Source organism: Haliaeetus leucocephalus, unplaced genomic scaffold (genome assembly GCF_000737465.1).
Source record: "Haliaeetus leucocephalus isolate CR32 unplaced genomic scaffold, Haliaeetus_leucocephalus-4.0 Scaffold317, whole genome shotgun sequence".
Lineage (NCBI taxonomy): Eukaryota > Metazoa > Chordata > Aves > Accipitriformes > Accipitridae > Haliaeetus > Haliaeetus leucocephalus.
Genome location: NW_010972753.1, coordinates 10,200,039 through 10,220,689, shown reverse-complemented (window position 1 = coordinate 10,220,689; position 20,651 = coordinate 10,200,039). Strand labels below are relative to the sequence as shown.

At 42.0% G+C, this 20,651-nt stretch overlaps 1 protein-coding gene across 1 annotated transcript in view; it reads left to right on the top strand.

The window, feature by feature from the left end:
* Positions 1–109: 109 nt before the first annotated feature.
* Positions 110–20,651, top strand: part of EFHC2 (EF-hand domain (C-terminal) containing 2) — a 62,087-nt gene continuing 41,545 nt past the window's right edge. The window contains exons 1-3 of the mRNA XM_010571372.1: positions 110–151; positions 9,499–9,687; positions 13,935–14,085. Coding sequence (XP_010569674.1) covers positions 110–151; positions 9,499–9,687; positions 13,935–14,085 — 382 coding nt within the window. The remainder of the gene's footprint in view (positions 152–9,498; positions 9,688–13,934; positions 14,086–20,651) is intronic.

Below are 20,651 nucleotides of genomic sequence, written 5' to 3'. Positions count from 1 at the left end.
GGCCGGGCCGGGAGGGCGTGGCTCGGCCCCGCCCCCCGTGACGTCACCGGCCGGTCTCCAGGCAACGGCGCCCCCAGCGGCGCGGGGCTCCCGGCGGGCCGGGGCGGTCATGGCGCTGCCGCTCCTGCCCGCGGCCTCTCGCCAGCGGAACGTGAGTGACCGCGGAGGGGACGCCCCTTCCCTCCCCTCACCTCTCCTCCCCTGCCTTGCCTTGCTCCGGTGCCGGGGCTGCCCCGGTGCCGGTGTCGGTTGGCACGGCCGTTCCCCTCAGGTCAGGCCAGGCCAGGCCGGGGTCGACGCGGTCGCCACAGGGCGGTCGCCGGCAGCGCTCCGCCGGCCTGAGGGGTGACGAGGGCGGAACAAGATGCCCTTTGGGTGCCGGTGGGAGCGGGTGAGGCGCAGGTGCTCCCTGCGGAGTCGGCCCCGGGGTGGCGAAGCAAGCCCCGGTGCCACGGCGAGGCCTGTCCCCCCGCACCCTCCTTACCCGGCAGGTGGAAAGCAAGGTGCTGTTAGGTGTACAAACCTCCTCCGGTTTTACCTTGGGAGTGGGAATACTTTGCAGCTAGGCAGGGACTGAGGGATCGGGCAGCTGCTGTGGGGCAGTTTGCGCTCTTGTTGCGTCTCTCTGTAGATAAATTGAAAAGGCAGAAAGCAAAGCAAAACGGGGAGAGGCAGATACCCACTAGATAAACCAAAAAGCCTTCGCGGAGGGGGGTGGAAAATGCTAGGGATGCTAATGTGTTTTTTTCAGAGCTGCCAGTACTATTAAGTACCGATGGCAGTCTGTGAATATAGAAGATGGTATTTTTATCGTGAGCTACAATAGCAAACAAAAGAGAAGGCTGCCATCGCTATTTCAAACTTGTTCAGCAAGGGTAGCTAGAAATTTGTTGCATACAATCTGTACTGTGAAATGGTACAGGAGGTAAGGAAGGATTTGGGCATGGCACTGTCGCTGGTGCCTTTAGGAGGCAGATGAAACAGTGTAGACTTTCTTAATAATGTTAAAATAACTGGAAAGGAACCTGTTTTTTCATGCTACGAACATGTTGTGGCCGTTAGAGCCCTCATTTCTGCATCCTGACTGCTGGGGTGCTTTCCTAGCTCCTGAGTCTGGTCCACCCTATGAGGGAGTGTATAGAAGGTGATAATGTAGTTCAGAGACAATTTGCAAATGATTTGTCAAGATGTGTATTAACGCCAATGATACCATGAGTGTCAGTACCCCTTCAATATGAGACTTCTCCATGCTGTTAGCATATCTGGAGTCTACTTTACGAGCTATGAATCAGTTTGCATTAACTGCGGTCCAGTGTAAAACCTCTGGCAGCTCTCTTAAAAAAACCAAGACAGGTAGATACAATCATAGCTGGCCAGGTGCTGGTACAGGAAGCATGAAATTGGATAGAAATATGTGGACTGCCCAGCCTTGCTTGGTGTGTCAGCATTGCACAGGTGCGTGCAAACACAGGACCTCTCACAGGAGGAGCCCAACTTACAAGCAGTAAGGATCTTTCAGGCAACTTCTTTATTGCAAACAGCAGGCTGGGTGCCATTGTTTTAGACAGATAAAAAAAAAATCAGGAGGGTCTGGTGGTGAATACTCAGTCTCTCTTGCTGAATTCAAATTTGTATTGTAAAGAGTTGGTTGTGTGTATAACACTTCAGGTAGCTGCTGAGTGGGCGTATCAGCAACAGTGAAATAGGTGTCTACCATTGATATCTGCTGGGTGGAAGTAGAATAGCTCAGCTCAATGTTATCCATGACTTTATTGTTCTCCAAATTTCAATTTAACTTAATTGATAGGGATTATTGGTTTTGGAGTATGGTGGAGTGAGTCATCTCCAGAGGTCCACAGGAGCAATGAAGAAGCTTTGTGGTAGCCATGGTGCCTCCTTTTTCAGAGAAAAGGCACAGTATTTGGCTTCATGTGCTTGGGAAGAGTTGCATATAGAGAGCATTGAACACCCCATGCTGAAGTGCATGGAGTGTATATATGTGTTATGAGAACTAAAGGCATGAAAACCAAGTCACAACTGGCACAAAACACCATTGTAAAACAATGGTTATACCCTTGTTAGGGCTCCAAATTGCTCTTTTTGACAGTCCTTGAGATAGTGGAGTTAATACAGATAACTCACCTTTCTTGAAAAGCATTTCTGATCTCCACTTAGTTGTTGGCTATTAGATTTAATTTTATTTTCATACAGTTCCACAAATGAGAGGCTAAGAAGAGCATATTTAAAGGGAAAAAAAAAAGTGTCATTGCTATAGATAAATTGAAAAGGAAGAAAGTGTTTTCACCTGTTAGTACTCTAAGCATTGTCATCAATGCCTCTTATTGCACAGAAACAACAGTAGCAAAGCATCCCCTGAAGAAGGACGAGCAGAGGACAGAGAATTGCTGTTCCTGTCAACCCTTGGTTTATAATTATGGGTATTAATTCCACTCTTAACCACTGTTCAAGCTGCTGCTGCAATCCTCTTTTCTCTGCCCCTAATGCTTCCACCTGCCTCATATATAGGCTCACGAAAGGCAGTGGAAGAGGAGTACATATGCGTTTTGTTTACCTTGGATGTGTTCCATAAGGCAGCTGGGCTCTCTCCAGAAAATCAGAGTTTTAAGGTACTTAGGGACATGGAGTCTAACTTCAGGGCAGCAGGGACTGCATTGGCAAGTGGGAAGTAAGAAATCTTTTCGCAGTGCTTAGGTCTCTGGATCTAAGAGCCACTGGCCCTTGTATTACCCCTCCGTTGTGATTATTATTACTTCTAGCTCACTCTGCCAGGAACACTTGCTTCATCTCCAGGTGGGAGCAAGGGCAGCGAGGCTGGGCAGCTCACAGCCGCCGCTGGTGCCGGGACTGTGAAAGGCAGCAGCCGCTGGCTGTTTTTTATTGTTTTTCCCTCCCTTAACTGTAACTGACTGGTGCCCGATTCAGCAACCCCGAGGGCGATGCTGCCGCTTCGGTCCTGCGTAGCTGGGACAAAATCTTGCTGCTTGGGCATCACAGAGACTAGAGGGAAACATGGGGAGGTGATAGGCACTTTTAAAACAGGCAGAGTGGTTCCTACGGTAACGTAAGGTAATGTTTCCTTTGTGCTAAAAGAAGAGCAAGGATGAAAGGGACAGGCATAGCACAAGCAGTGCCATGTTTGAATTTTGGTTTGATGGGGTGGAGAAGAATGACGGCTAGCAGAAGGCATCAGGAGCATAAAATACTGTCTACAAAGAGAGTAAAAAGAACTGCTCCTATTTTTTCAGATCTCTTTAAAATCAAATTACAGTAGTTTGTGTACACATAAGTCCACCCATCAAATAAACCCCCTTCACCTCCTTTAAAACTCCTGTTCCTTGAACAGAAGTCCAAAGATAAGCTGCTCATCAGCAGCGCCTGTCATGTTCACATGTGGGTGATCAGGAGATCTAACGACAGAGCAGGCTGGTATTTTGAGCATGGATTAGCTCATCTCCTGCCCACCTGTGAGGCCCCCCTCTTAAGGGTGCTGGCTAATGGGCAGAATTCAGGCCGTGCCCCTTTGCCGAGGCTGGAGAGGCCGGATTCTGTGCTGGGAGTGCTGCTGCCCCTCAGCGAGGCTGGTGCTCCTCTGTCCTGACGGCCTTAGAGAAGTGCCCTTGTCTGCCTGGCAGTGGCAGGATGTGGTACTCGCACATCATTTACCATCCTGGTGCATTAAAGAGTTTATTTATTTCTTTATTTTCACAAACAATAACTTGCGGGTTACCCCCTTGAAAATTTCACTACCTGTTGCATACCCTTGGAAAGGGGAATTCCTCAATTCTTTTCTTTTTTTCCTGCCACGGAAGCCGATGTTTAAGAGCCACAGGGAGACCTAGGTACTGTGGCTTCCGTCTGCAGAGCCCAACTGATATTGAAATTGTGCAATAATGAGATTTTCAGTTTTGTCCATACAAGTTATATGCGTGTCACCTGTTTGTCAGGACAGAAAATCACAGATCTTGATAACCATGTTTAATCCTGCATGTGGTGGAAATATAGCATGTAATAGGTTTGCTCTGTTGCTGCAAAAAAAGGTTTGTGCATTTGGAGTCTGGACTGTTAGGGATGACACTGGTTGCAATGCAACAGCATCATTACTTCCTTTGTTAGCGTTACTGGTCTACCTCTTGTTCTCAAAGGCAGCTGCCCCTTCTGATACCAGGTTGATGTTGTTGCCTTATATCAGCAGCTAATGGAGAGGACCGCATATTCACATGGGTCAGATTTACCAAGTGCTAGCTGACCAGTGTATTTTCTTGCCTGAGGTTTGAAATCCCTCTCAGAGAGAGAATTCTGTGCAACAATTCAGCATGGCATTTCTCAGAGAATCGGACAATAAGTTTATAGATCTCAGGGGGAAAATACATCCTTGAGAATATCAGTTTCTGTTGTAAACTTTAGTGGTGCAGCAGAAATTCCACATCTTCCTTGTTTACTGCAGGAGGTTGGAATTGCCCTCAACTGTCCTTCTGTTGCTGTCTCTACGTTTCCTGGCTTGAGTGTTTTCTGCTGCTCTGTAATCATTGGTGCCAAAACAGGACATTAGTTTTTCTTGACAGAGTGCTTGGCAACCTCTGTATAAGTAAGCCTGCCTGCTGTGCCTTCCCTTCTTTCCCTGGCCTTCTTTCCTGAACCCCTTCTGCTACCTCCTGCCCCCAGCCCCACACCCCGAGATCTCTGTTCACAACCCCCAAACCCAAATCTTCCTGTAGCTGCCCATCGGGGTTGCATTTTGGACCCTTTACTTTATATCCATCTGTTGTCTTCTCTCAGGCTGCGCCAGCTCAGGCAGTAAGAGCAAGCTAATGGAATCATAGAATGGTTTGGGTTGGAAGGGACATTTAAAGGTCATCTAGTCCAACCCCCCTGCGATGAGCAGGGACATCTTCAACTGGATCAGGTTGCTCAGGGCCTCGTCCAACCTGACCTTGAATGTTTCCAGGGATGGATCATCTACCACCTCTCTGGGCAGCCTGTTCCAGTGCCTCACCACCTTCATTGTAAAAAATGTCTTCCTTGTATCTAGCCTAAATCTACCCTCGTTTAGTTTAAAACCATTACCCCTTGTCCTATTGTTACAGGCCCTACTAAAAAGTTTGTTCCCATCTTTCTTATAAGCCCCCTTTAGGTCCTGGAAGGCTGCTATAAGGTCTCCCTGGAGCCCTCTCTTCTCCAGGCTGAACAATCCCAACTCTCTCAACCTGTCCTCATAGGAGGGGTGTTCCATCCCTCTAAAAATTTTTGTCGCCCTCCTCTGGACCTGCTCTAACAGGTCCATATTAGTGTTGATGCACCTTGTTCTGGGATGTGTTAGAGGGGCACCAGAGTTGCTGGGATCCATGTCTTAAGGTATTCCTCCTTTTACAGTACCACTTAACCTCTGAGCATACTGAAACCTCCGCAGCAAGCTGGGGATGATAAAAGAGTTGAAAATTGGTCACATGAATTTGACTGGCACAGTGTGCAGCATTTGCATTTATTTCCATTGCTTAGCCAAAGCAACCAGGAGACTGTAAGAGCAGCCTAGAGTAGTTCAGAAATGCCACAGTTCATCCTGATACAGGATTTGAGCAGGATCTCCACAGTGCAGCTGCTGTTCTCAAGATGGGAATTAAAAATGGATGCGGGGAAGAGAACTGGGCTGCTACCAGTGGCATCTGCCATAACTCCCTGTGGGACTTGGTTAAAAACATGTAGCTCCTGAGGCAGCGTGTGTCACAGGGCTCCCTCATCACTCCAGCCGCTGTGGGGAGAGATTTCTAGTTGTGTTTGGTTCAGCTGAAACGTGCAGCTCCCTGATGAGTTTGCTGTGACTCTGTACCAAAGTATTAAAGAGCAAGATGGAGAGAGCACACGGCAGTGTTCCCCAAGGACTGCAGTGGCTGAGTTTGCAAAGCCAATAGCTGCAGTTAGAGAATCCTGACCTTTGCATTAGTCACTATTGAGTGTATCCTCAATGTTTATTTCAGGCTCACCGCACAGAAAATGGCCAGCTTTGTTCAGCAGATCTACAGCCTGTTCAGTTTAGCTGCATTAGCACAGCAGACACAGTAAAGCTCTTTCCCTGCACTCTCACAGATTTCTTTTAGAAGTAATTTAATATTACTGTGGAGGTAACATGATGTTCTGTCACTATTTTAGGCTGGATGTGGTCTGAGTTCATTAGCTGAAGTTTCCCAAATGTCATTTGTCTCTTTTGTGATCTTCAGTTATAATTACTTTTTCTTTTAAACATTCTTTTGGGTTTTTTTTGTTGTGGGTTTGGTTTGGCTTTTTTTTAAGAAATAACTGTACAGACTTTTAGAAGAGATTATTTTGCATATGGAAAATTAGGTGCATTTTATGGAGAAGGGCTTATAAGTAATTTTGTGATTAGGAATTTAAAATACTCTTTTTGTCGAATACTCAGAAAGTTATAAGAATGCCACAAAAAATTCTTAACAGAATTGCAGCTGTTGGGCCATGTATTTCTCATATCAAATTGTGAATGATGTTGTGATTTCATCCCTAAATTCTGGAAAATTTCCAGCAGGAGCAAACCTGGATTACTTTGATGAACACTTTACCACACTGTAGCTTGCCAAAACCCAGAAACAGATGAAGAGCAAATTCTTCTAGAAGAAGCTTTGAGGACATGAAGAGCTTTCCTTTGCTCAGGAAAACTGCCACCCTCACTGTGCTTTGATAACTATGCCTTTCTCCTTAACTCATGCTTTGGTAATAGGGGGAAAATAATTAAATACTTGCTGTGCCAAAAAGTAGATCTGTTCTATGACACCTTCAGTATAAATTAGATGTTTCTGCCTAGAAATTTCCCTTTTAAAACTCAGCTTGACTATAGTTATTCCACATTTGAACTGATAAATGCAGAAAGCTCCCTTCCATTCTGACTTCTCTCCAACTCTTTATCAGGTTACTGAGGAACAAAATTATTAAAAAAAGAAATAGAAGAAGAAAGGGCAGCTTGGCAGCGCTCAAAGGAGAGGGAGAAAACCATCCTAAGTGCAGATGTGTTACAAAGCGGGTGCCAGAGCCCGTCAGTGCCTGTCTGTTCCAGAGTCCTGTACCAGGAGAGTGCCTGTGCCCTCTTCTTGAGGAAGGGGGGCGATGACCACATCAAGAGCTGCTCCTAATGCCTACATGTCAGTGCTTACACTGCGCACCGAAGCATGACGTTTATATCACAGCTCAAAAACATGTGCTGATATGAAATATTTTATTTTGGGCATTATTCCTGCAAATATGTAGCTCTTTTTTAAATCTTGTTAAATTCCTGGCTTGAGCAATCCTGTGTGGCGGGGGTGGGGGGAGATGGCCTAACTAATTGTTACACAAGTATTTCCTTTTATTGATTTTCTCTTTTATTCAGTAACCCTTGTTCTTGACTTATAAACATATGGGTCAGGAGTACTTTTTTTCCTTTGTATTATTCTTTAAACTATGATACTTGCCATGTGCCCTTTTATTCACCCCTATGTAAAACATTGCTTACCTTTTAAATATCTTGTTTGAGGAAGTGCTTCCATACTCCCAATCATTACTGTCCCCAGTATGCAAACCTTATCTGGTTTTGCAATGACTGTTTCAAAGCGTGCTGGCTAGCCCAGCTTCTGTTAACCTAAGCAAGGTATGGCCATTGATTACTATGGTATTAAAAATAATAATTTGTTAAAATAGTAAGTAATTTATTATTTTTCATACCACTGTCCTTGCAAAAGTAGTATGCCAAAGGGTTTTAAGCAAAGGTTGAGCTACAGTAGTGATTGAGCTGTTCGTGTCAAGGGCAGCTCTCCATTCTGTGTCATTGGATTTAGAGCACCGCAAGGCAGGTGAACAGTTCAGATTGCAACCTTCAGTGTGCGGTAGTTTGTATATATGAGCATTGAATATTATGAGCCATGAGGTTGGTTAGCTGCCTTTTGAATTTCTCACTCTCTTTCCTATTGGCAGAATGAAATAACTATTCGGTTACTTTCAGGTTTTGCTGCTTCACTGCTTGCACTTGTTCCCAGAACTGCTGTCCTGAGCGTGTGTTACGTTATCTTGGGGCACTTGAATGTTGCCATGATGAAAAATGATTATTTGTACTATTTTTTGATTTATGATAGTAACTTAGAGTTGTCTACATCTTTTGGGGGAGTAGTGGTTTAAATATATGCATGTGATAATTAGTGATGCCCAGTCTTCCAAATGTAGTGGAGGAGACAATTTTGGCCCTCTGCTACTTTACTGATGTACCTCCTCTGGTGCTGCTATGAAAAATTTTGCTGTCCAGCCTTTTCCTCTACCCAGGGCCTTCTCTGTGCTCACCCATAACACCAGTTTCTCCCCCTTCAGCCTCATGCTCACCCAGTCCCAGGCCAAGGGAGGGCACAGCTGCTGTAGCCTCTGTCTCCCCTTACTAGGTGTGCTGGGGTGCAGTTACCCCATGGCCCTTCTACGCCTTCCCAGACAAAATGTTTCAAGGATTTGAGAGGGCGAAGAAGGGAGGAATAGCAGAGCAAGAGGAGCTAACGAGTCAGGATTGCCACTTATGGGAGGAGGGGTTAGTAGAGCTTTCTGTTGGCTTTTCCTATTTCCCTGTCCTCTTGCGTGAGACTGATGTGTGGGGTCGTTAGGGGATTGCTGCCGGAGTGCAGCTCACACCGGCTGCCTCCATTCGAGGGAACTGGCCAGCAAAGCAGGCAGCTCATTAGGAGGGACATTCCCACAGGCAGGACTGATACTCATGTGGGGCCAGAGGCTTTTCTGCATCACTTCAAGACTGGCTCCAGCCCCAGCCAAGAAATGCGAGTAGGCAAGACGGGTTTCTTTGCAGTTGGTTGTGCATAGTTTTTTACACACTCCATCCTTAATTGCCTGAAAAAATAGTAATAAAATAAAGAAATCACTACAGAGACCTTTTGGAATAAGCCCAGATGGAATAAATATTCTGTCTTTTGATTCAGATCCAACCTCCCAAAATTCAAATGTATTCACTAGTACAGAGCCATTTATTTTGCACTCGGGGATGCAAGTGTAAATAAGATCTTTCACATAAGTAATGAGAGCAGGCTGTTCTCTGGGTACTCCTGAACCATTTCCATTTGTCCTCTGGTGATCTGTAGAAAAGGCTTTTCCCCTCTACCTTTTGGAACAGTTCTAGTGGGTGAACTGCTTCTTTCTACCACATGCCTCAATCCTTTTTGCAAGGAAGGTGGGGAGGGGGGGCACAGCCGGTATCATCCTGTCTCTCAGCCTGGGTAAATAACTGGAATGTTTTTCCATTTTCATCTATAGGGCTGGCAAATTGACCACTGAAATATGTCACTTCACTTGCAGCATTCCAGTTGTTACAGGTTTTTAGACTGTATTAAAAGTAATTATATAGAAACTTTTACATGATTAATCTCCCTTGCCTAGATAGGTAAGTCTTACGGATTTAGAAACAAACACACAGATTTTTTTTCTCTTTTTCTTCCAAACTTTTGACAGATAGGGAAAGAAAAGTTCCACAAGTCACAGCACTGGGGTTACTGCAATAATGTTGCTATGCTGGTTGGAGAAGATAAACCTGGAATAGGAGGTGAACCGTTACCTGGTCGGAAGCTGAAACCTAAATACAGTGTATTTCCTGAAGGGATGGGAAGTGATGCTCCTGCTTGGGTAGCATTTGACAAGCAGGTATGTAGAAATCTAAATCTGTATGTGTCTTATGAATAGCTACAATATGACAAAGACAGTATAAAGGTGAAATTCAGTTAGTCAGGTATTTCAGAAGATTATTTTGTGCATGCAAAAGAAGCTCCTAGATGGACAAAAAGAGCGGTAACATCTATTTTTCCGTCATATTGGTATATTGGACAATTAATATAAACATATCATGCCATACAGCAACATATAAAAATATTTCTGTATTGGGGTACATCTCCTACAGGATATATTAAAAACAAGGGAGTGGTTGACATATTTCTTTTTAGTGAAAGTGGTGACAGTAAAGGAATTATTTGGCAACCTGAGAATGAATGTAAGGTATGCCCTAGTCAAGGAGAAAATGTGCACGGGGACTCGGGAACCATTAACCTCAGTGGAGTGCTATAGGCTCAGAATTTACTTATCCCATCATGTTTGCTTGCTCAAAGTCCTGTTCACTTTTGTGTGATCTGTTCCTGTGTAATATAGGTAGACTGTGTCCATTATAGACAGAGGAGTTTAAAATTAATAATTTGTTTATTTTGCAAGAATGTAGTGATACCTTTAAAGTTAGAGAGTTATCAAATAACTAATCTGTGATGATATGAATTTTGTAGCACACTGTCATTACTTTCCATGTTTAAATTTAATGTAAATTCTACTTAGCAATGTTTTCTTTCTAAAGCAAAAGGCCTACAATCAGAGAAGGAAAATGATCCAGAAAAAGAAATCATTCAGCAGATTGCAGAAATGTTGCATGACTAAATGATTATGGTATTTAAATATTGGGAAGAATGGCTAATCTCATAATTTTTGCTTTAAAAGAAAAGCCATGCAGGTAATTGCAGTACAATTACACATTTGTCTTTTTGGCAGACCAGAACTAGTACAAGAAAATGTAAGGTTTGCACAGATACACGTGACTTCGGTTAGCATTGCCTCTGAAATCCCTAGTATTGCTCACACAGTTTTCAGCAATGTGCTCAAGTATGAATTGGTCTAATGTGGCAAAGTGTTAAGGCTTCAGTCCATCCTGCACTTGCTTTATCTGCACCCTTCTTTCAATGAGGAGGTGCGTGTTGGCGTCTCAGGGCAATATGTAAGTTAGCAGGACTTGGACCCAAGTTTATGAAATAAAGGGATTAGTTAGGAGGCAGTGGGGACGTGCCACTGAGCATCAGGCACTGAACTTGGCTGGTGAGATTAGCTAGGTGGCCTTTTGACGTTCCTTCTCTAATCGGTGTATTCCTCCACAGAGCAATACAGGACAGGAATTTGCAGGTTCGGAATTGGCCTCTGGAGGGCTCATGTGTTTGTATTAATTGCAGACTGTTAAAGGGTACTACCCAACTAATTTAGCTTCCTCAGTTAAGAGCCTAGAACGCAGCTACGTCCTCCAGTGCTGCAGTTTGTGACTCAGCAGAATGGACTACATGAAAAATGGTTTGAGTAGGTGTTTATCTTTTTAAATGTAGTCTGCTTTCTTACTGTTTTTCTTTGGTTTGTAACTTTCAGCAGTACCATAGTAGTTGGAGGAAGGACAGGCATAAAACTTCATTATTAAGTAGGTTGAGAAATAGTTTTTGCAATTTCGTATGCCTAATAGGAAGCAGGTGTAATTTAATTTCTACTACGATTAAGTACACACACAAGGCCTCCTGGGCTTGAAACGATGTTTATAATTTGATTACCACAGGTGCCAGGGAAACCTTGTGCCAACTTTACAAAATGTCAGGGAGTTTATTCGATATTTGTTACTTTTGTTTTTCATAGGTAACATTTAATTTTTTTAAACAGTGGGTTGGGAACTTTGCATGCAGCAATGTACTACAGATGAAACATGAGTTAGGAAGTGTTACATTTCTGGTATTTTTAAAATTAACTTTGCTTTAAAATGAAAAGTAAGTCATCTTCTTTTCTGTCCCTTCCCCTCCTCACCCTTCCTGTATCATCTGTTTTGATCTGCAAAACTGCAGTTGGCTGCTGCATATATTTCAGTCATACACTAGCATGTTGATAAGGGTATAAAGAGAGTAAAGTTTAAGTGCAAAAGAACTTGCACAAACTCCTTGAATAGAGTAAACCAGGACATAGGTGTATGCTCAGTGAAAGAAATAAATACAGTGTATTTAGGACCTGATTGTGCTTGGAGATCTGTGCAAACAGCAGACAGACCATTTCGCCTGGCTGCTGTCTCATGAGACAACCATTCTCAGAAAAGATCATTGACAAAATTAAGAACAATTAGTAATAAAATAGGGCACTTGAACAATATGTTTGTCAAATTACTATTATACTCTAGTGGGACTAGCAGAATAGGGAGAAGACGGTACAGCATCTAAGTAAGTTTCCAATGGTTGCATGGCTTATCAGCAGCTGGGCAAGGAATGAAATTCAGCTCCCTGTCAGCTGAACCCCAGGATGTTCAGACTGGGATATAGTGGTTCCACCATAGTACCTTTGAAGTGCCCTGGAGTATTCGAGAGATTTACCCAGGGCTCCTGGTCCTTCCAGAATAGTAGCTGGAGGCCAGGAAGGATACCTTGGTAACCAAAAATGGCACTATACACCAATGTTTTAGACAAATGGAAGGAAGAGGAAATGTTAAAGCATGATAGAGCTGTTTGTGTTGGCTCTGTTGTACGTCAGATGTTTTATTGAGTGTTTTTGTGTTTGATACATGAAACAGTGAAATCCACAGTTAAAAATTGCATGTGCCCAGAATGATTTTTTTATTTGTTTTCAACTATTTCGTCTGTAGGTTGTTCAGAAACTTGCATGTTGTACTACTTAAACAAACCATAACTGATAATGTCTAGATTCTTTTGTGTGAAGATTTAATGTCATCAGGTTTAACAGGTAACAGTTATGTCATCTGATTAGAATTTAAATTTTATTTCACTAATGGTAGTGGGTCACAGTGCGGGAGAGTTGATGCCAAAAATGTGTCTGTCCTATTGTTTGATGCATGCTGAAAATCGGTGGGATCTTAGCCTTTGAAATAGTTTGTGGAAGCAGAGTTTTCCTCATCTTGCACTTAACCTGCCTGAGAGAAGGCAGAGTGGCCTATTGAGAAGTCTGACTAGGACACAGGGCAGCTGTTCTTGTGTGCTCCTGAGCAATCCACTAGCTCTCTCTCCCCAGATGTAGAAAAAGAGGTTGTGTTTGTCTATTAGGGTGTTCTAAAATCTCTGTTGTTAGTATTCATGGAAGTACTTTGAGGTGCTCACTGAAACAAGGAACAGCTTAGTTGTCTTTTTTTTCAATGCTTCAGTTTGTCTAATGAACAAGAATAAAGGTAATTGAATTTATTAAATAGAATCATTGTGAAAAATGAAGTATGAATTAGCACTGATTTGACCCAAATGTGTTGGGGGGGCAGGACAGAAACCTGTTTCAGTTAATGCCTTCCTGCACATACTTAACACAGCAATGCACTACCAAGTAGATACTTCTTGCATGTTCCCTTAAAATTGGTCTTCGTGATTAAAGACGATAAATTATACCGAGAAGCGCAAAACTTGTGTAATCGTTTGCCAAGTTTGAACTGGGATCTCCAGACATAAAGGCCACTGTAGTAAACCACTGAGCATCTCACCTATGAAGGTTTTTTTTCTTGCATTACTGCTATTGCAAGAGACCATGAAGACCAGCTGGTATAATCTCTGAGATTTCTCCACTCACTGAATTGCAGAACCACGTAAGTTTTGAAATGCCAATATTGCACAGCTCTAAATGACTCCTGAAAAATGTCATTTCACTCTGATAGTCTTCAGTACCATTTATTAAACAGCTTGCAGGATCTGCTTAAAAAGAACTTTTCTTTCTACTTACTCAATGGTAAAGCCATTACTGTCATAATGCACTTTATTTTCCAGCAATTCATTGAATAGCGGTCTAAAATTTGCTTCAGGACCTAGATAGCTCATTGTGTTATCAAAAGTGCTTTGTTCAGAAGATTTTTCCAAGCAGCATGCTGATAGTTTTATATTTGATTTATTTCTTTACTTTAGAGTTCCATCTCTGCTTAGATGTTGTGATAATAAAAATGCCAAGCAAAGAATTTTAAATTTATGTGATTTAATGTGGATTTCTGTTCTTACATTTCTGAGAAATAAATCTACCTCCTGAAATCCATACATTTAGTTACTTATAATCTATACAAGTTTATTTTATTGACTATTTTGCCAAGGCATTGGAGATTTTGCTGCTTTACACTTATTTATTGTTTTTAATAGGTATTGTCTTTTGATGCCTATTTTGAGGAAGAAGTGCCTGACAAAAATCAAGAGCTATATAGAATCAGACATTGTAAAATATACTTCTACCTTGAAGATGATACAATTCAAGTGATTGAACCCCAAGTGAAAAACAGTGGCATAACTCAAGGTATCTATTTTTAATAGCATTCTTTTTTTCCCCCTTTATTTTTTTCTTCAGTACAGTCTTGGTCCATTCCAAAGGATAGGTAATGTGACTTCTTATAGTTGGAATGTCAGTGAACAGCTGTAATTGCCTTTTCTTGTTACAGGTCATAATGTGAACTTTTTTATTGTCTTAGTTTCCTTAGATGTAGGTTTTGTAAGGCAGAATCCACTCCCATACTCAAAGATACAATTTTTTCTTTAATATAGTTGTTTGCAATTATATGCCAGTAGGTCTTTTGTCAGTGTTGTGTCACTTCTGCAAAAGCAATTTGTGTTCTAGATCTCCATTCCTGAGCCTGGCTCCTTCCATCTTGGCACTGATAGTAAGTCCTCTAGTGGCAGCTCTGTAACTGTTCATTAGCTGCTGCAGTATCTCTGCCATTATTGAAGGAGAGTGCCTTTTGTGCCTTTGGCTGTTGGTTCTTTTATGATTAAAGTGCCCTTGGCACAGTAATTTTTCCTTGACGCCTCAGAAGCTGCCTCGCCTCGGTGTCACATCGCTGCACTTGGGCCAGCCTGAGGACTTTTGGAGGAGAGTTTACTGAGCTGATTTACTGAGTATTTACTGAGTATTAGTGGACTTTGTTTACATTAAGAAAATGTGACCTAGTGGTCAACATCCTGTTGCAGAAGGGGAACACAGCTGCTGCTTCTTGGTGTTTGTGGGTCACTGCCAGAATTAAAAAGTTTTCAAGGGATATAGTCCAGATAAGCAGGATATCTTGGGATGAGTATCTTGGGATGACTGCGCCTCCGAATCCCTAAAGATATTTTGTATATTCTGGTGGATCTTAGCACAGCAATTTTCAAAAACAAGTTAACCATTTAACTGCCATATTCTTTTCCAAGATGAGCAGATGCTATCAATTTCTCAGTCTACCGTGTAGGATAATATTTAAAGACGTTATGTGCCTCATTACTGTTAGACCTGGGATAAAATTACCTGTCAATCTTTTCTTAAACCAGTACTTCAGGCCCTGCTCTGCCTGTGTTGAGTAGTTCTTCTTGCCAGAAATCTTGTTGGCTCTTCAGCAGGAACTGATTTTGAATTCAGAGAAACCTCGTCCTACTCCTACCTGGGCAAGTGCTTTTTCAAGACCTAAAGAAAAGCATGTTGGATCTCTTCTCCTGGGAACTCATATGCATGAGGCAGGAGACATCAGCGGGTTTAGGTTTTCCTTCACTTGTGTGTCACAGGAGTGGAGTGGCTGTTTCTGGATTTTACGGCTTAGAACAAATGGCCATCGACAAAGGAAGTACAGTTAACCTGAGATGCAGAGATGATGTCTTTGAGAGGAAAGGTGGAAGCCAGGTTTGTTAGAGCACGATAAAGCAAATTCAAAGCTGATATCTGTGAAACTAGCTACAGGAATAAGTAATTTTCATTGTCTTTGTAGTATGGGTTGTGCAGGCTACCCCTTCAGGCCTGGTGTTCCTGGTAGTCTAGTCATGTTCCTGCGGTGACCGGAAGGCTACAGTTTTCCCCTATTTCCTTGGTTGTATCTTGTGTTAATCATTGTTGGAGTCACCTTTGGTACTGGATCTAAAATTAACTGAATAGTATAAGAGAGAAACAAGAATTCTCTCAGTCTTCCATGCAAGGATGTTTTGAAGGCCTCTACGACTTTGTATGAGTGCTTTATGTGGGATAAGTGTGTATACACACCATATTACACTGATAGATTAAAAAGAAATGTTCCAGGCTCTCAAAAATGCACTTAATTTATTTGTTGGTGGTATCTGGGCTGGTAAGGAAGCTCTGTATATTGATTGTGTTTAGGAAGGAAGAGATACTGTAGGTTGAAAGGCCCAAGGACTATTTGGGATATGTTTGGGCTTCACAGTTGTTGAGAAAGTCTTGGACCTATACTTTATCATAAACTTCTACATAAATATTATTATTATCCCAAAGATTAATATGATGTAGAGGGGAGAAAGGTGGTGGAGATGCCTGTCAGAGGATTCTTTACTCACATGCATTTGGGCATTGACTTCATGCTCCATAACTGAAGAACAACCACAGAGTTATTATGGTAAAGGCACTAGATATTTGTTGTTGAATATATGCGAAAGCAGTGTTTCTTAAAAAGAAATCCCAGACCATTAACTGCTAGTCTTACTCCATTTTCAATCAAAAATTGGCCTGTTGCCTCTTTTATTACAATTATATATCTCTCATATTTAAAGTTCCCTGTCCTGACTGGGAATTTGTAAGCCTGAGAACAACAGAAGTGTAACTGTCTGCATTGTGAAGCTGGTAAACTGAAGCACAAAGGAATTAAAATCTCGCTCACGATCATGCAGAAAAGGTCATAACAGGACAAGGAACTGAAGTTCAGGATCTTAACCATAATGCCGTCCTCTGCACGTCTGCTGAAATACTACGTTTCAGTTAATTGAAATGCCAGGGGTTTGTAGAGGAGAGTTCAGTTGTAGGAGAACTTGGGTTGTTGAAAGGCAAACTGCACTGAACAAAAGAGCACAGGTGTGCAGGTGTGGGTGAAGAAAGAAGTGTGGGAACATCAGGAGCAGGATAGGCTCAGTCTGTGTGAACATTTGGAGAGTTGCAGTGGTTGGAAAGGGGTTGTGTAAAGGAGGAACAGCAAAAAACAGTGATGGAAAAAGTGGAATTGGAACTGTTGAAGGCAGAAGGTGGTGGTGACCTTAACTCGGATGTTTACCCTGATGGAAAACATGTAAAAGAGACAGCTGAAATGGCTGTTCTTAGGAGTCTTCTTGAAGAGTAGATACGACAGTGGTGGGGTAGATCAAAGGTAGATGATCTTAGCTTGGCTGGTTAATGCCTTGAGGCCATGGGATTACCAGTGCTTGTGCCATAACCCACAAATGAGAGCTTGATGGTCTGAATGGGTGTCCCTGGGCATGGTGGGATCAGAGAAATGTAGTAGTTTCCCACTGTACTCTCCACTGTGGGTAGTACTTGTGGCTTTGCAGAAAAAGCTTGGAGAGGCTTATGGACTGCAGGAAGATTTGGTGAAGGAACAGCTGTCAAAGAAGTTAGAATGTCTAACTTTGATTATGATTTTACAAAACTAAAACAAATCGGCTTCGTGAAAAAAAAAAAAAAAAAGCCAGAAAATGTGTTTTTACCATTCATCAAAATCTCAGAGTGACAAAATGAATAATCTGTGGGAAATGTATTTCAGTGACTTTAAAAAATGCTTTATGGAATTGGCTGCTGTACTTGGACATGAATTTGGACAGATAAGGTTGCTACTAAATAACTGGAATTTAAACTTCATTTAATTTTGGAAACTGCCTTGCTATAGTTTGAACTTTGGAAAATATTAGAAGCATTAGAAGAAATCTATACAAACAGAGAAATTCAATGCAAAACACGAAGGAATGCAGAGGCCAACGTGAACTTGAGAAACCAGAATCAAAGCAAAAAATACCAGGACAATCACAGTGCACAAGAACTAACTAAAGATAAGGGAGTACACAGTGAAGAGGAGGACAGTAAACTCGACCACATAACAAAATCCACTATGTTCTTCCAAAGCTGGAATGCTAATTATTCTTCCCATATAAAAAGAAATTCTCCCATGGAGAGGCAGCCTACATATGGCAGTGCAAGTGTTTTGTAGATCTAATTCCCACTTAACAGGACTGTGGCTGGCTGATACTGTCTTATCAAAAGGTCATTTATATCCCATGGGGTTGACTGTAGCTTCCAGTGCAATCCAGGCCCTGCAAGCCAGAGCAGAGTGGAGCAGCTGGCTGGTTTCCCCAAGGTCAGCCAGCTGAAAAAGAGAGTGGAGCTGCCTGCTGGCGGGGTTCCCAAGGCTGGCTGGCTGAAGAGGAAAGTACAAGCAGAAAAGCAAAGTTGCAGTCAGCTGCTCCAATATAACCGATTATCTAAGAGTTTAAGACCTCCCCTGAGGCCTTGAAATAATTGTGATTTTGCCGTACTTGATGGCCAAATCATGACCTTGCTGTGTTCTGAGATGGGTGAATGAGTGAATGAAAGAAGCCCTTTTGTTTATTGGGGTGAACTCTTTGCGTTGCAAGAATAGTAGTGGTTGTTTCTTCTCCTTTCCGTGTAAGCAGTCAAAGAGTGTACAAGCTCCAGGTGTTACCCATTCCTCTCCTCTGTCTAATGCACTCTCGAGTAGTGCAGAGGGAGTCAGAAAGCTGTGCTGAAGAAATTCTTGATACCACTTTATTTCTTCTGCAGAGCAGTGTAGCAGCAGAGACCAAATCGTTTGCTGCCCAGCTTCATGAGCTGCCCTGTAGTCAAAAGGCCTTCACTACTATTAAGATCTCCTTAAGCTGCTGCTGTAGTTGCAAAATAATCAGAAGCCCTGAGAGAAAAAAAGATATGCTACAAATTATGGTGTGGGAACTCGATGCCACTACCACTGTCAGAGAAAAGCAGTACCCCAACTCCCTTTACAAGAGCACAGTAGAGGAGAGCTTTAGCCTGACCAGATGCAATAAACTGAGCAAAGACAAAAGAAACATCAAGAATAGCCATCCATCCTGAGCAACCTGAATGTTGCACATGCCCAGATCCTCCTTGTAGGAGGATCAACTTGTAGCAAATTTCTAGAAGTAGAAATGTAATTATTTTCTAGAAGGAAGGACAATTTAAAAAATGCTGAGACCTAACCTCAGCTGATCAGGTTTTATTAAATTTCAAATTCAACAATATAAAATGTATCCTCTACCATGTGTAGATCAGGCACAGTGATGCCTAATAAAAGCAAAGGTTTGCTACAGATATTATCTTTACAAGACATTTTCCATTAGGAAAGAAATTCTTATCCCTCAGAACAAAATGAACATGTGTATTATACTTTGAAAAGCGATATGAAAAACTAGCTGAAGGCTTATTCACTAGTTCTGAGGTGAATATACTCTCAGAAAACACCTCATATTAGAAAATTGTCCACCATTATATTTTCACTAAAATGATGATTCAACAGGATTTGCATTTATGTGGAGGACTGTTCTGACTTAGCACGTTATCTGTTGATTTTTGTAGGAGTGACCCAAGGATTAGCCAAAATCAGGTAACATATTTTAAAGTATGTGGTTTGTTAATGGTAATGCGATGCAGTTTTGCATCATGTTAAAATGTGCTAATCGCCACGTTTTCTAACTAGTATTTCCATGAGGATGCATCTCAAATATGTGTATAAGTATTTTTAAGCAGATAGATGTTCAAATTTATTTTACAGTCAAAGGTCAGTAACCAGAGCATCGGATTTGGTACACGTGAAACATCGGGATGCTGAATGGGTCTTAAATAATTATTTTAATGGGAACATAAAGTAAATCTGCTTTGTTGCTTTATTCCCCTGGAAAATTAAGGGTATGTTTTCATTGTAGGAGTTAGAATTTAACAAACAACTCTGATAATGTAGTAGTGGAAGGTATTTCATACAGATTAGTCCTTAGGGAAATAAAGCGAACAATAAAGAATTTCCATGGTCTAACTTAGGAATAAGGCCCTTCAATCACCAAACAAAACCACATAGCGATATCTTTCTCTCTCCTCCTCTGCCTGTCTTTGTCACCTCTCTCTCCAGGCCCCCCTCTACCCCCACCTACCTCCAAAACAAAATAGCAGTGCTGGAAAATCATCAAACGAGACTCAGTGGGAAACACTACCAGATGCACAGCTGAAGGGCACTGGAAAGAAATCCAGTTCTGTAGTGAGAGATAATGAGATAGACCTTTTAGATAATTGTGTCTAATAAACTATTATTGTAGTAGTAGGTTAGTACTGGAGTTATTTTTAGTTTTGAATTTTTGTGTGTTTACTGTAGCTGTCTTAAAGTTTCACCTTTTATAATTACTGTAATTTTAAAGGTGTTGGGAACCTATAGTGGCAAGAAATTATTATAATAGTATGGGTTGGTGGTTCCTGTCTGGTCTCTAGCCAGTGGGTATCTGCATTATAAAGCTGGTGTTACAGAGGTGTCTGGGTTGGTAAGCACAGCAAAGAGTCTGAGATTGAAGAGTGGACCATCTTTTTATTTTCTGCAGGGTATTTTCACACAACTATATTGAGGTATTGATGTGGCAAAACTTTCACTGTTGTCCTTTTTGTTCTCTCATAATGTTGAAAAAAAGAGTTTAGTCCCAGCTGTGCCAGTCTGCTGTTTTTTGTGAACTCTAACTTCACTTGGAATAAATTGTAGCTTGTCATACATGCAGCTGCATATCTTTCTTTAATGTATGTGTTACATATTTATTTAACCTACTGAGGCTGTAGCTTATAAGTTGTTTTGTTTCTAATATACTTGTAGTATTACAAACTTGTTGAGGTTGGAAGGGATATCTTAAGATTGTCTAGTACAACCCCCTGCTCCAAACAGGATCAGCTAGACCCAGGTGCTCTGGGCTGTGTCCACTTGGGTTTTAAGTATCTCCAAGAATGGAGACTTTGAAACTTTTGGGGCAACCTGTTCCAGTGTTTGATCACCCTCACAGTAAAAAAGTGTTTTCTTGTGTTCAGATGGAATTTTGTATCTTTTAATTTGTGCCCATTGCCTCTTG